The sequence below is a fragment of the Equus caballus genome, chromosome 8 (assembly GCF_041296265.1).
Source record: "Equus caballus isolate H_3958 breed thoroughbred chromosome 8, TB-T2T, whole genome shotgun sequence".
NCBI classification, from domain to species: Eukaryota; Metazoa; Chordata; class Mammalia; order Perissodactyla; family Equidae; genus Equus; species Equus caballus.
In genome coordinates, this window is record NC_091691.1 from 39,716,108 (window position 1) to 39,730,987 (window position 14,880).

General features: G+C 38.5%; 1 protein-coding gene across 1 annotated transcript in view; it reads right to left on the reverse strand.

Moving 5' to 3' along the window:
- The window catches only part of L3MBTL4 (L3MBTL histone methyl-lysine binding protein 4), a 306,581-nt gene extending 293,205 nt beyond the window's left edge, over nucleotides 1-13,376 (reverse strand). Inside the window, 8 exon segments of the mRNA XM_070221201.1 lie at nucleotides 7,444-7,521; nucleotides 8,723-8,782; nucleotides 8,785-8,819; nucleotides 8,821-8,896; nucleotides 10,139-10,181; nucleotides 10,183-10,245; nucleotides 12,040-12,180; nucleotides 13,248-13,376. Of these exon segments, the coding sequence (XP_070077302.1) occupies nucleotides 7,444-7,521; nucleotides 8,723-8,782; nucleotides 8,785-8,819; nucleotides 8,821-8,896; nucleotides 10,139-10,181; nucleotides 10,183-10,245; nucleotides 12,040-12,180; nucleotides 13,248-13,376 (625 nt within the window).
- Nucleotides 13,377-14,880: the final 1,504 nt, after the last annotated feature.

The window sequence follows — 14,880 nt, forward strand, 5'->3', positions numbered from 1 at the left end:
GTGGAGCAAAGACAATCGTTTCAACAAATGGTCCTGGAACAACTGGACATCCACATGCAAAAAAATGAATCTAGGCACACACTTTACACCGTTCACAAAAACTAGCTCAGTATGGATCACAGACCTAAAGGTAAAATGCAAAATTATAAATCTCCTAGAAGATAACACAGGAGAAAACAGATGACCTTGGCTTTGGAGATACTTTTTAATATGACACCAAAGGTACCATTCCTGAAAGAAATTAATGATGAGATGAACTTCATTAAAATAAAAAATTTCTGCTCTGCTAAAGACATTGTCAAGAGAATGAAAACACAAGCCATAAAATGGAATAAAATATTTGCAAAAGACACATCTGATAAAGGACTTATCCAAAATATATGAAAAACTCTTAAAACTCAACAACAAAACAATAGGATTTAAAAAAATGGCCAAAGACCTTAAAAGACACCTCACCAAAGAACATTTACAGATGGCAAATAAGCATATGAAAAGATGCTCCACATCATATGTCATCAGAAAAACGCAAAACAACAATAAGATACCATTACACACCTATTAGAATACCCCAAATCCAAGACATTGACAACAGGAAATGCTGGCGAGGATGTGGAGCAACCAGAACTCTCGTTCACGGCTGGTGGGAACGCAAAATGGTACAGCCGATTTGTAAGACATTTTGGCAGTTTCCGACAAAACTAAACATACTGTTACCATACAATCTGGCAATCATGCTCCTTGGTATTTACCCAAAGGAGTTGAAAATTTACATCTATACAAAAATCTGCACATGGATGTTTCTAGCAGCTTTATTCATAACTGCTGAAACTTGGGAACAACCAAGATGTCCCTCAGTAGGTGAATGGATAAATAATCTAAGATGCAGCCAGACAATGGAATATCATTCAGTGTAAAAAGAAATGAGCTATCAAGCCTCGAAAAGATATGGAGGAATCTTAAATGCATATTATTAACTAAAAGAAGCCCATCTGAAAAGGCTACCTATGTATGATTCTAACTATATGACATTCTGGAAAAGGCAAACAGTGGAGACAGTGAAAAGGTCAGAGGTTGCCAGGAGTTTGGTGTGTAGGAAAGATGACTAGGCAAAGCACAGGGGATTTTTAAAGTAGTGGCAATACTCTGTATGATACCATAATGATGAACACATGTCATTACACACTTGTCCAAACCCACAGAATGTACAGCACCAAAAATAAACCTTAAGGTAAACCATGGACTTCAGATGATTTTGATGTGTCAATGTGGCTTCATCAATTGTAACAAATGCACCACTTTGGTGGAGGATGTTACTAATGGGGGAGGATATGCATGTTTGGGGGCAGGGAACACAAGGGCTATCCCTGTACCTTCCTCTCCATTTTGCTGTGAACTTAAAACTTTCTAAAAAATAAAGTAAAAACAAACAAAAAAACCCACAATGGGGCTGGCCTGGTGGCACAGTGGTTAAGTTCATGTGCTCCACTTCAGCGGCCTGGGACTTGCGGATTCGGACCCTGGGCGCAGACCTACATACTGATCATCAAGCCATGCTGTGGTGGCATCCACGTACAATATAGAGGAAGACTGGCACAGATGTTAGTTAGCTCAGGGCCAATCTTCCTCACCAACAAAACAAAACAAAACAGTGTGATACTGGCATAAGGATAGGCATATACATCAAATGGAATAGAGAGTCTAGAAATGAACCTAAACATCTATGGCCAATTGATTTTCAGCAATGGTGTCAAGATCATGCAATGGGAAAGAACAGTTTCTTTAAGAACTGGTACTGGGAAAATTAGATAACCAGATGCAAAAGAATAAAGTTGACCCCTTCACTTCAAACACAAAAATTAAATCAAAATAGATCAAAAACTCAAATATATATTTATAACATATTTAGAAGTTATAATTATTGAATTATAAACTCAAATATAAAAGTATAAGATTCACAGATAAAAACATAGGGGTATGTGCTCATGACCTCAGATTTGGCAATAGATTCTCAGATTTAGCACCAAAATGCAAGCAACAAAAGAAAAAAATATATAAATTGGACTTCATCAAAATTAAAAACTAGTGTACATAAAAGACATTGTCAAGAATGAGAAAATACAATCTATAGAATGGGAGAAAACATTTGCAAATCATTTATGCAATATGAGTTTAATATCCAGAATACATAAAGAACTCTTACAATAATAACAAGCAAAGAATAAGAAATGGATATAATACTTAAATAATTTTTTTAAGATTTTTTAATTTTTTTCCTTTTTCTCCCCAAAGCTCCCCGGTACATAGTTGTATATTCTTAGTTGTGGCATGTGGGACTCTGCCTCAGCATGGCCTGATGAGTGGTGTCATGTCCGTGCCCAAGATTCAAACCGGCGAAACTCTGGGCCACTGCAGCGGAGCACGCGAACTTAACCACTCAGCCATGAGGCCGGCCCCTAAATAATAATTTTTAAATAATACATAAATAACAAAAAGACAACCCAATTTAAAAAATGGGCAAAGGATTTGAATAGATATTTCTTTGGGTTTTGGGGGGTTTTTTTTCGGTGAGGAAGATTGGCCCTGAGCTAACATCTGTTGCCCATCTTCCTCTTTTGCTTGAGGAAGATTGTTGCTGAGCTAACATCTGTGTCAATCCTCCTCCACTCTGCATGTGGGACACTGCCACAGCATGGCCTAATAAGTGGTGTGTAGGGATCTGAAGTGGCGAACCCCAGGCCGCCAAAGCGGAGCGTGTACGCTCAACCACTACACCACTGGGCCAGCCCCTAAATAGCTATTTCTTGAAAAAAGATACACAAATGGCCAATAACCACATGAAAAGATGTTCAACATCACTGATCATTAGAGAAATACAAATCAAAACCATAATGAGATACTGCTTCACACCCAGTAGGATGGTTTTAATTAAGAAAACAGAAAATAACAAGTGTTGGCAAGGACGTTGAAAAATAGCAACATTGCTAGTGGGAATGTAAAATGACACAGGTGCTTTGGAAAACAGTTTGCCAGTTCCTCAAAATGTTAAACATCGACTTGCCATGTGACCCAGCAATTCCCCTCTTAGGTAAACATCCAAGAGAAATGAAGACATCTGTCCATGCAGAAAATTGTACATGGATGCTTATAGTAGCGTTAGTCATAATCGCCGAAAGTACAGACAGACCAAATGCCCGTCAACAGATGAAAGGATAAACAAACTGTGGCGTCTATGTGCAATGAACAGTATTCTGCAGCAAAAAGGAAGGAACTGCTGACACACGGTAAATTCGCATGGACCTTGAAAGCATTATGCTAAGAAAAAGAAGCCAGCCACAAAAGGTCATGTATTGTATGATTCCCTTTGTATAATAGATCCAGGATAGGCAAATCCATAGAAAGCAGATTAGAGGTTACCAGAGGATGGGGGCAGGCAGGGAGTGGGGGGTGTACAGCGTAGTAAGTACAGGATGTTTTTATGGAGTGAGGAAAAAGTTTTGAAATTAGAGAGAACTGGTGGTTTGCATAACCTTATGAATACACCACCACTGAACTGTACACTTTAAAATGGTTAATTGTATATTATGTGAATTTCACCTCAATTGAAAAAGAATAGAATGCTCAGGAACAGATTCAATAAAGGAAGTGCAAGGTTGGAGACTGAAAACTACAAGATGTCACTGAAAGAAAGTTAAAGACCTAAATAAATGGAAAGATGTCCTGTGTTCATGGCCTAGAAAACTCAGTATTTTCAAGATGGTAGTGCTCCCCACATTGATCTACAGATTCAGTGCAATCTATATCAAAGTCCCACTTGGCTCTTTCTGAGAAGCTAATTCTAAAATTCACATGGAAATGCAAGGGACTCAGAAAAGTCAAAATCTCAAAGAGGAAGAACAGAGTTGGAGGACTCACACTCTTCATTTCCAATATTTACTACAAAACTACAATAATCAAGATAGTGTGGTACTGTCATAAGGACAGACATAACAGACTATGGAGCAGAACTGAGAATCCAAAAATAAGCTCATACATCTATGGTCAACTGATTTTTGATAAATTTGCCAAGACCAATCAATGGAGAAAGAATAGTCTTTTGTGACAGGTCTTCGTGACCTAAGATTAAGCAGTATTTTCTTAGACACCAAAAGCACAACAACAAAAGAAAAAATAGATAAATTGGACTTCATCAAAATTAAAAACTTTTGCCCTTTAAAAGAAACTATCAAGAAAATGAAAAGACAACAGGGTCCAATATCCAAACAAAGAACTCTTACAACTCAGTAATAATAAGACAGAGAACCCAATTAAAAAATAAGCAAAATATTTGAATTATTTGTTGAAAGAAGATACACAAAAGCCAATAACCACATGAAAAGATGCTCAAGATCATTCGTCATTATAGAAATGCAAATCAAAACCACAATGGGATAGCGTTTCACACCCAGTAGGATGTCTGTAATAAAAAAGATAGACAATAACATGTCGGTAAGGATGTAGAGAAATTGGAATTCTCATCCATAGCTAGTGGGAATGTAAAATATGCAGCCTCTTTGGGAAATAGTTTGCCAATTCCTCAAACACAGAGTTACCTTATGACCCAGCAATTCTAGCATTATACCCAAGAGAAATAAAAACATACATTCACTCAAAAACTTAAACATGAACGTTCATAGCAGCATTATTTGTAATAGTCAAAAGGTGAAAACAAACCAAGCATCCATCAACTAATGAATGCATAAACAAAACGCAGTATATCCATACACTGGAATAATATTTGTAAATCAAAAGGAATGAAGTACTGATACATGCCTCAACATGAACCCCGAAAACATTACACTAAGTGAAAGAAGCAGACACAAAAGGCGACATATTGTATGATTCCATTTACATGAAGGGTCCAGAACAGTTGAATCCACAGAGACAGAAGTAGATTATCGATTGCCTTGGCCTGAGGGGGAGGAGAAAATGAGGAGTGACTGCCGATGGGGACCGGCGATACTGTATTTGGGGAGATGGAAACCTCTGCAGTAGACAGTGGGGATGGTTGTACCTTTTGAATATACTGAAAAAACCCACTGAATTGTAAACTAAAAGGGTGAAATTTACAGTATGTGAATTATATCTCAACAGAAAAAAAGAGCAGATGAGGAATCTACTGCAGAGAAACCAAGTACTTATAGGAATTGAGGCTGGGGAGCCAGTATTTTAGTGTATAAAACACTCGCTAGTTTGCAAAAGGACTGCTAACAAGTGTGTGAGGTTTAGAGGCGGATTAACTGAAGATTCTAATGTAAACATTGTACATCGGGACGAAATCTCAGGATTTTAAACCTGTTAGAGAAGATAACTTGACCCTAAAGTAAAGAATTTCTGTCGCTAAATTAGTCTATGGTAAAACCATCACTCAGATTTCAGCTTGGTGACATTTATATAACCAATCAATTCTACGGTGAAAACTAGAAGTCTAGACTGAGTTCTGCTGTTACTTTGCTGACTTTATGAACTAAATAGCTTCCGATTCCTGTTGAGAGGCCCTTAAGCCTCAGCCTCAGCTGGGGTGTGGGAGGTTTGCTCCCCTCAGGCCTCAGCTCCTGTGAGTGATGTCAGGAATCGAGACGTCTACTTCTTAACATGCTGCACAGACTATTTCTGGACGCGCACGGCAGCAGGAGACGGGTGAAACGCCGAGCCCTCCAGGCAGTCTGGCAGGGCACCTGCAGCTGCCAAGAAGCGGCTTCCCAGAGGGCCCGGAACACGTGGGAGCTGCAGCTCCAGGCCGCCGGCCCAAACTGCGTGTCTGGAGACCCACAGACATCTCACCTTGCCTTAAAGAACTTTGTTCTAAAGTCAGCTTTACAGAAAAATAGGACAAACAACTCGAGATCTGTCTACATGGCAAAATCAGAATTACAGAAGATGTGATTTATTTTGTAAAACCTTTCTAGACTAATTGGATATTTTTGAATAGGTTATGGTTTTCTTATTTGTTTTGTTTTGTTTGGCTTCTTAATTGTTTTTTGGTTTTTTTTCCAAGATTGGTCCTGAGCTAACATCTGTTGCCAATCTTTTTTTTTCTTCTTCTTCTCCCCAAAGGCCCCCAGTACATAGTTGTATATTCTAGTTGTAGGTCCCCCTAGTTGTGGCATGTGGGACACCGCCTCAGCGTGGCCTGATGAGCGGTGCCATGTCTGCGCCCAGGATTCGAACCAGCGAAACCCTGGGGCATTGAAGAGGAGCGCATAAACTTAACCACTCAGCCACAGGGCCCGCCCCTCTTGCTGATTGTTTTTAATTCTTGATTTTTTTTTTCTTTTTTTTAAAGATTGGCACCTATGCTAACAACTGTTGCCAATCTTCCTTTTTTTTTTTTAAGGATTGGCACCTGGGCTAACAACTGTTGCCAACCTTTTTTTTTTTTTCTGCTTGATTTCCCAAACCACCCAGGTACATAGTTGTATATCTTAGCTGTATATCCTTCTAGTTGTGGGATGTGGGACGTCACCTCAACGTGGCCTGACGAGCAGTGCCATGTCTGTGCCCACGATCAGAACCCTGGGCCACCGCAGCGGAGCACGCGAACTTAACCACTTGGCCACGGAGCTGGCCCCTAATTCTTGAATTTTTTTTCACTGAATTCAATAATTTGATGAGAAATTCTAATATTTCTCTGTATTTAAGTGTAAAAAATTAAAAAGCAGCAAAATTCCAGAATCATTCAAATTAAAAGGTTAAACATCTGCTCCAATCTCGAATGACATATTCCTTAATCTGTATTTCTGCCTTTACACTTTTTAATGAAGGAAAATATATTTCTTCTAGCAACTTGTTTTAAAAATGCCAAGATCACGAAGTCACTATATTTAATTCATTCTTAAATTAAAAAACAGAGACTTGATAGAGCAAGTCTCTAAAAATTTAATATTTCTAATAATGAAGAAAAACAGGAAGAAGCCCTCCATGTGTGTCCAGTTGAGCCGTTAAGCTGGTTTGGTGAAGGAGCCTGGCAAGTCCAGAGATGCACTGTGGAATTAGTTCTCACCTCTTAGATTTCTACAGGACTACACTTAACTTCAATTTCTACATTTAATAATCTTATGGTTCAGTTAATTAATTAATGTAAGTTATAAGATAAATTAGCAACTGGAAATAGCTAGTTTTAAATGTCAACCTACAGCATTGGTACTCATTTCATTGGATAAAAAAACTTCCAGCAACTTTTTTTTAATGGCTGCCCAGTACATCTTTACCAACACAGTCCATTTTCATTATGGGGAAGAACGTGCAGATTTCAGACATTTGGGTCACTTGGTGGTCAAGAGAATATTGCATAGTATTTTTATCATACATCTTCTATTGAAATGTGGATTGCACAAACAAAAATAAGAATGGGCAATGCCAGTCATACAGGAATGACTTCAAAGAACACTGAGCCAGTCCACTCACCGCCGGGTGCTACCAGAGTTCTTCCGTTCTCCTGACACCAACCAACCAGCTGGACATAAGGATTTATGTCCATCACACCTGCAAAAACAGGATTCTGTTTTAGATCCCATATTCCTCCATGGCAGAGAAAGAATCCAAGAGTAATGACCATTCCGGATATTAAGAGACACTATGGAAAATATTACTTCATAGCTAAAATATAATTCTACAGCTAAGAAGAATTTGAAGTAATTTTTAATACTGTATTTTGTAAGCAGAGCAAGCAAACTTCTTTTTTATATAACCTTTTTGAACTTTAAAAGTACAAAAAACGTGTTTGACTATGACCGTTTGCCAGTGATGTCCTCAAAGACTGAACGTTTTAATAAACATCATCTACCGCTTCTCGCCAGCAGCAAGGGAAAATATTAACAGGCCAGTCCAAACTTCAACAGGACAGCCTCATCAGACTCCGTATGACTCCATATTTCCTCCCTCTTCTTTTCAAAGAACCCAGACTATCCTACCTCAGATGCATACAACAATTAATCCATGCTCTGCTTCTTAGTTCAAAGAAGAAAACAGGGCCCCTGCACGTCTACGCAGAACCACAACCCTCAGGTTGTCTCAACGACCTGTTGGTTATCCAGTACATACGGTGAAGAAATGCTACAGGAATTATTTTTGCCATGCCCTCTTCCATATTTCAGGTTTTCACCCAGAAAACCCTTTGAACTCATGCACTGTTAGTTTTTTAAATAATTAATTTTTAAAATTTTTTATTGGGGTAACATTGGTTTATAATATTGTACAGGTCTCAGGTGTACAACGTTATAATTCGGTATCTGTATATAAAAAACAAAACAAACAAACAAAACAAAAACACACTTGTGTGATGCTAGTTTAATGGCATCATAACACACATTTCCTCTGCCCCCACAGGCTGTTGAACAATTCACTCCCTTCTCCCTGAATCTTCCCTTTCAAAAACAGGACAGGCCAGGGTCAATATTTTTCAGGAAAAAAAGTACTGCAAGTTCTTAACTTCCCCTTCCCGGAAATGCTTTCCTTAGAGACTAAAAACAACACAGTGCAGTGCCCTGACCTGGGCACACGGTTTCAGAGGAGGCCCCGTTAGGTAACCTCTCACAGAAGGGAGAAGTTTTTCAAGCTCTTTAATTCAACAATTCCTGTGATGAGAAGGGAGCGATCAGTCAGCCACTCAATTCCCGATGCTCATTACCTTAAGAACAGTGACAGCAGTGGAATAACACCAGACATGAACACGTGAAAATAAAACGTACATTGGTGTCTCACCAGTAATCGTAACTATCACCCCAATCGTCCAAATGCACTAGCGGCGATCTTCAACAACGTTTGCTGGGGTTGCCACACACCAAGGAAGGGTTCTTCCTGTCGACAGCTTCCAGCTTCACTCCAGCCCCAAGTTCCTTAGGCCCTGGTCCATTCCAGCACAGCACCAGAGGGAGAAGGCACAAAAGCAACAGGACACCAACAGGACTGAGCCACTGTCAGAATCTGTATGTTTAGTATCAGCACTCACCCTCCGGAACCTATGCTCTTCAGCACCAAAATTATCATCTACTTTGATCTAAACTGGAATTAGTGGCTTTTTCAATATTTAAGGAATATTAATATTGAAATAATTGAATTGAAATATTTGAAATTGAATTCAAATAACTGAAATATTACTATTTCAACGTGTACTAATCCATGAATAAAATTACAGCTGGAAAAAAATCCAAATGCTTCTTTTAGTATCTGCATATTTTTTAGTATTAAAAAATACTACAGATTCTGATTTATAGTAAAATAATAATAGCAAAACCCCACTTTTTGTATAGCTATAATTAGCCAGCCCTGCGATTTAGAAAGTATATATACAATATCTGGGGACTAGGGTTTTTCTCTACTTCTTACTATGTATACTGAACCCTGATTTTTGTTTCGCTTTAGCACATTACATTTTTAAAAGAAATCTCATATTTCTATAACTGTCTTTCTTTGACACAATTCTATGGAAACACACAGCAGTTGTACAACATTTATTTCAAAATCAGAACACTGCGGTCTTGGGAAGTTGAGCAGGGACACAGCCCGCAGGTGGCAGGCCTGCCCCGGACCCCAGGCTTCCCTTCCCGTCCCTGGTGTGCGGCCTCACTGTTGGGCCAGAGACGGGCGCAGAGGAGGTGGGATGCACTTATTTCCATTCTCTCCTAGACTTTTAGGTCGCTGGGGATGCAGACGGCACAAGGAGTGTGCTCTGCCCAATCCTCACACTCTCCTTGAACCTGCGTGGAAGGTCACCCTCATCCTCGCTGCACTGAAATACAACGAGGCAGGGTACAGTTGAAGTCTACCTTGGGGGTCTACTGGTCTTCAAATGCCAAAACTAAGTTTAAATGACGAACTCATAGGAGGCAAAAAGAAAAAACATTTCTAAAAGGCATTTTAAATTTTAGCAGGCTTTAAATATAAAGTTTTCAATTCTCTCCATCTAATTGAAATATTTAATTGTACTTTTAAAGGGGAAAAAAAGAAATGCCCATAGGAAACTGACGAATTAAGTGAAAAGAGTGATAGGAAGCTAGGAATTCTTAAAAGACTAAAATTCAACAGACTATATAGGGAATTTTAAGAAATTTAAGCTCAAGGAAAAATCTGATTTATACTGAGGAAGAAAATACTCACAGAACTTGTTGCCTGAATGATTTCTTGGGAGCATTTTGCAATCTGCTAGGCCTTCAAGTAATCTATCCAAAAAACGTGATCTTTTCTATAACCTAAAAAAGGTACAGATCCCTCAAAATACCCACAAGATTAACCATGTGCATATTAACTACATTATTCTTACTCACTCGTCTGCCATAAATTCGATGTCCCTTAGCAGACCACAAAAGATTTAAATTAAAACCTCTAAATTATTTCAATGTTTTTTAATGTATGAAATTCAAAACTGTTGAGTGTGATTTCCCATCACGCATGTCACTCACTCCCTACAAAGTTTTAAAATTCATCGAGATATGGAATTGGTACCCTGGTGGCTGGATGGGAGTCTCGTCTCCCATTAAGGCTTTCCAAAATGGGCAAAGAGAGGAGACAAAAGTTCCTGAGTCCATCATCACTCCTGAAGAAGCCGTATCACCAAGACAGTCAGAGGACCTGATGGTGCAACCCTCCAGGGTGCCAGACACTGGGGTAAATTACAGAAACCCCTTCACGATCCAAAGACCACTGGCAGCTCCAGCTTTCTGCTCCATATCTTTACAGGTTACCCATTAACAGATGCCTTATCCTCCCATCCATGTACCCTAAAGAGGCTCACACAGTGCTGGCTCAAATAAGATGGGCTCAATAAATATTTTCTGATCGAGTATTAAACTTAGAATAAAAATCAAACTCCTTCACAGCCTTCAAGGCCATGGCTACATCTGTCACCTCCTCTCCGACCTCCTGGCCCTGTTTCTCAGCTCCAGCCACCTTCTTCTCCTGGGAGTCCTCTCCTGCACCCTGCACACTCTGCCCGGGCATTTACTCTTGCTTCCCTCTGCCGTGCGCTCCTACCCAGGTAGCCACGCCTCGCCCACACACCTGTCAGACGTGATGTTCTCAGGCCCTCTTCACCACGCTAAGTGAAACAGCACCCCTGTGACTGCTCTCCTCCTCCACCCCATCACTGCCTCACATGTCTCTTTATCTTTACTCTTCCTCTCTCCTCTCGAATGAAAACCCCGTGAAGACAGAGGCGGTTCATTTTGTCCACTGCTCCATCCCTAGTGCCTGCACATAGTTTGGGCTCCATAAATACTTACTGAATGAAAGAGCCGTCACCAGCTTCCCTGAAATCCTTCAATCTTAGAGGACTCTGTCATTAATCTCAGGGACAGATCCCAAAAGATGCCTTGAATCGGTTACTAAGAATGAAATGACGATATACTGACTGTAGAAGTTGCAAGAGTCCTCAAATAGTCTCACATGCCAGCAGGAGACCTTATACAGAAGTTGGCTGTGCAAGGAAACAGCCCATCGGCTTCTCAGCTGGTCAGAGGCTCACCTCACTGCGCACAGCAGAGAAAACAGGCACATTCAGGCACACTTGCCAGTCCCAGGTTCCTCCAGCACACAGCAAAAGACAAAGATGAGATTTTTATTTCTCATCAAAAGAAAATCCATAGTGAACTTGTTCTCTTCCATAGTTCCCTGTTCTCCATGATTTTTTCAAAACAAATGATATACAGTGAATCAAGTTTTCTCATGGAATAAGTGAAATATCATTGATTAAGTGAAATATTTCATTTCAACAATGACTTAAACATTAGCTTCTTAATTCCTTATAAGGTTTAATAAACTTATGTAAAATAAAATGCTCTCATCCGATTTTGTTTCTGCCCTAGGTACCTTATCAGAATATTTGACCTAAACAGTCATTGATGCTTTCCTTTTAAAGATGTGTATTTATTTCTAAGAAAGGTATCCTGTAGTCTTACTGCTTTTTGTGGATCAAATTTTCATTTTGAAAATCAATTCACACCAGGCTCTCCTGTTGGTATTTCATGAAATGTGTTAAAATAAAACTAACTCTCTTTCCATCCTGACCTACCCTTGGGGGACGTGCAATTCGCATTTGGTCTTTTCACACCATCCTATTGGACGAATGTCAGGGGAACCAGCATTGGTCCAAAAATCGTAGCAGCTTAAATAACCATCAAAATGAAGTCTTAGACAGTAGCCACACACCTGCAGAATGGAATGTTTGCAATCATTCATTAAGTGTCATGCATTTGAAGTGTACACAAAATTAACAAAATATTCATATTTTCTGTCAGTGCCATCAACATATGTGAACCAATCCTTCCATCGAAATGTGTTTGTATTAGAGAACAAGTTTACAGATGGCATCTGAATAAGACAAGTGCTGAGAAAGCAGACATTACCTTTCAAGTATCTAGAAATTTTTTTCTGCAAAAAAATTATCCTTTTACTCAGTCTAGAACTCTGAAGTCAATTTACATATCCATTAATCAACGGATTTATTTATTCATTCAATACCTATCAAATATCCCATATTCCTTTCAGAAACCCCATCTCCTGCTGTCTGGCTTGGAGTCACATCCCCAGACAGCGTAAGCTCAAGCACAGAGCAAAACCAAAATGGGTATGACCTCAGTTCATCTCTGAGCACACACACTCAGCAAAGGAAATAGCAAAACGGTCTGCGAAATACGTCCTCTAGACAGGCTGTGCAAGTTTAACAGCCGTAATTAGTCAGTAAATCAGGGGAACAGTATTTTCTAGGATTGATGTTATTAAAAACATAGAGGGCTTTTACCAACTTAATAATATAAAATGTCTAGTAAATATTACATCCTACAAACCATTTACTTTCATCAGTGGCTCTTCATTCTATATAATTTTCACAAAATGCATGTATTTACATAAAATATAATTCATATGCATGGATATTTTTCATATACATTTCTCATTAGTTCAGCTAAAAAATAATTATGTCTCTTTTAACAGACAAAAACAACATTGTGGGATTCACTGATTGTTATCAACCTCAGGTGAAAACTTATTTATCGATTAAATCAAGAGTAACTTCTAGTGATAAAGGACTTATTGGAAAATTAATCTTCAGAGAAGAAAAAGTTCATTAAGAAACATATTTTACCCATCACTGATTAAAATAAATCCATGACATACTGGAACTTGTTTATAACAGAAAGTACTCAAAATCATTCTTCTCTAGAAAATTCTCTTCTGTCACTGTCTAGTTAGCCAAAGTCAGTAACACCATCTCTTACCTCAGCTACAGAAAGCACACAAAATACAGATGGATGTCAGGCGTCAATGCCTTCTAATTTCATTCCAACCTGAATACCATTTTCATGCTTTGGAAAGGATTGGTCCTGTGAAAGTTCATAATATAACATTAGCCACCGAAATATCTTCACAATTTGAAATTAAAACACACGGTGTGGCGAGGCATACCATCAAGAACTGACTGCACCAGTTTGGAAACTCGGGACTGAAGCTAAAGATAGAAGGCTTTTCTTATATATTTGGCCCTCAAAGATGGTTTGATCACTTTAATGTCCTTTGAAATAGTTCATCTGAGAAACTGTATGTCCTGTGAACTCCTTACTTATTTTTTTTGCCCATTTTTCCTTAATGCTATGAAGGAGCTCTTTCTCTCCTGGAAGCAGTCCTTGGTTGATCACAATGATGACCTGTTCCCCGTCTGCGACTTGGCTCTTCACTTTGTTTACGATGACTTCGCTGTAGAGAAATGTTTTTATTTTAATGTAGTAAAATATATCAATTATTTCCTGTACAGTTGGCACATCTAGCCATGAAATCCCTCACAATCCTAAAGTTACACAGAAATTCTTCCAGTGTTCTTTTAAAATTTTGGTTCTTCATATTTAAACCTACAATGCAACTGTAATTCATGTTTTCTATGGTGTGAGGTCTACTTTTTCATATGGAGAAAAAGTTATTCAAAAAAAATGTTTGAATAGTCTCTATTTCCATTAATCCGCAAAGTTACCCGTGTCATATCAAGTTTCTACATATTTGTGGGTCTATTTCTGGCCTTTTAATTCTGTTTGTTGGCGTATTTGCCCATATCACGTTGTCTGATTTGTCTTAATGAGTCTTTCCGTGTGGAGAACAGTCTTTACTATGATGAGTTTCTATGTCGAGTTTCTAATTCAGAAACTCGTTCCCTCTCCATTCAATCTAATCATTTTTGTTGGTCCAAAATGCTTGTTACATTTTCAGACTTCAAAAATTCTTTGTTGTATTTATTTCTGTGTACCTTTTAATGTTTATTGGAATTGTAAATGGATTTTTTTTTTGCAACAGACTTTCTAATTTCTTCCCATTATTTTCTTTAATAGTGGTCTTGTTTCCCACAGCCTTGCTGAATTATTATTAGTTTCGAGCAGACAGTTCCAAGCAGATTCAGCATGACTAGGCAATTTATTCTTAATTGCAAATAAACTTGTAAGTGTACTAATGGAAAATGACGATTACAATCTAGTTTATTAGATCTAGAGCAGCTTTTTAATCACTAATTGTATTACTGTTTATTACTGCTTACCATATGAATGCCTATTTTTAGGGTGAAATTTATTCTTTTGAAAAAACTTTTCATTTAGAAATAATATCAAACTTAAGGAAAAGTTGCAAGAAGAAAATAGTACGGAGACATGCATAGTGTTTGCCTAGATTTATTTGTAAGCCCCCTGCCTCAGTCTGAGTGCGAACACAGACAGACAGAGACACACATATACAAATACATGCGCAGATCATTTTCTCTGAACCATTTGAGGTCCCTTCATCCCCAAATCCTAAATATTTCTCCCTAAGTGCAGTGTATTTTCCCTAAGAATAGGAAGATTCCCTTACAGAACTAAAGCTCAGTTATCAACT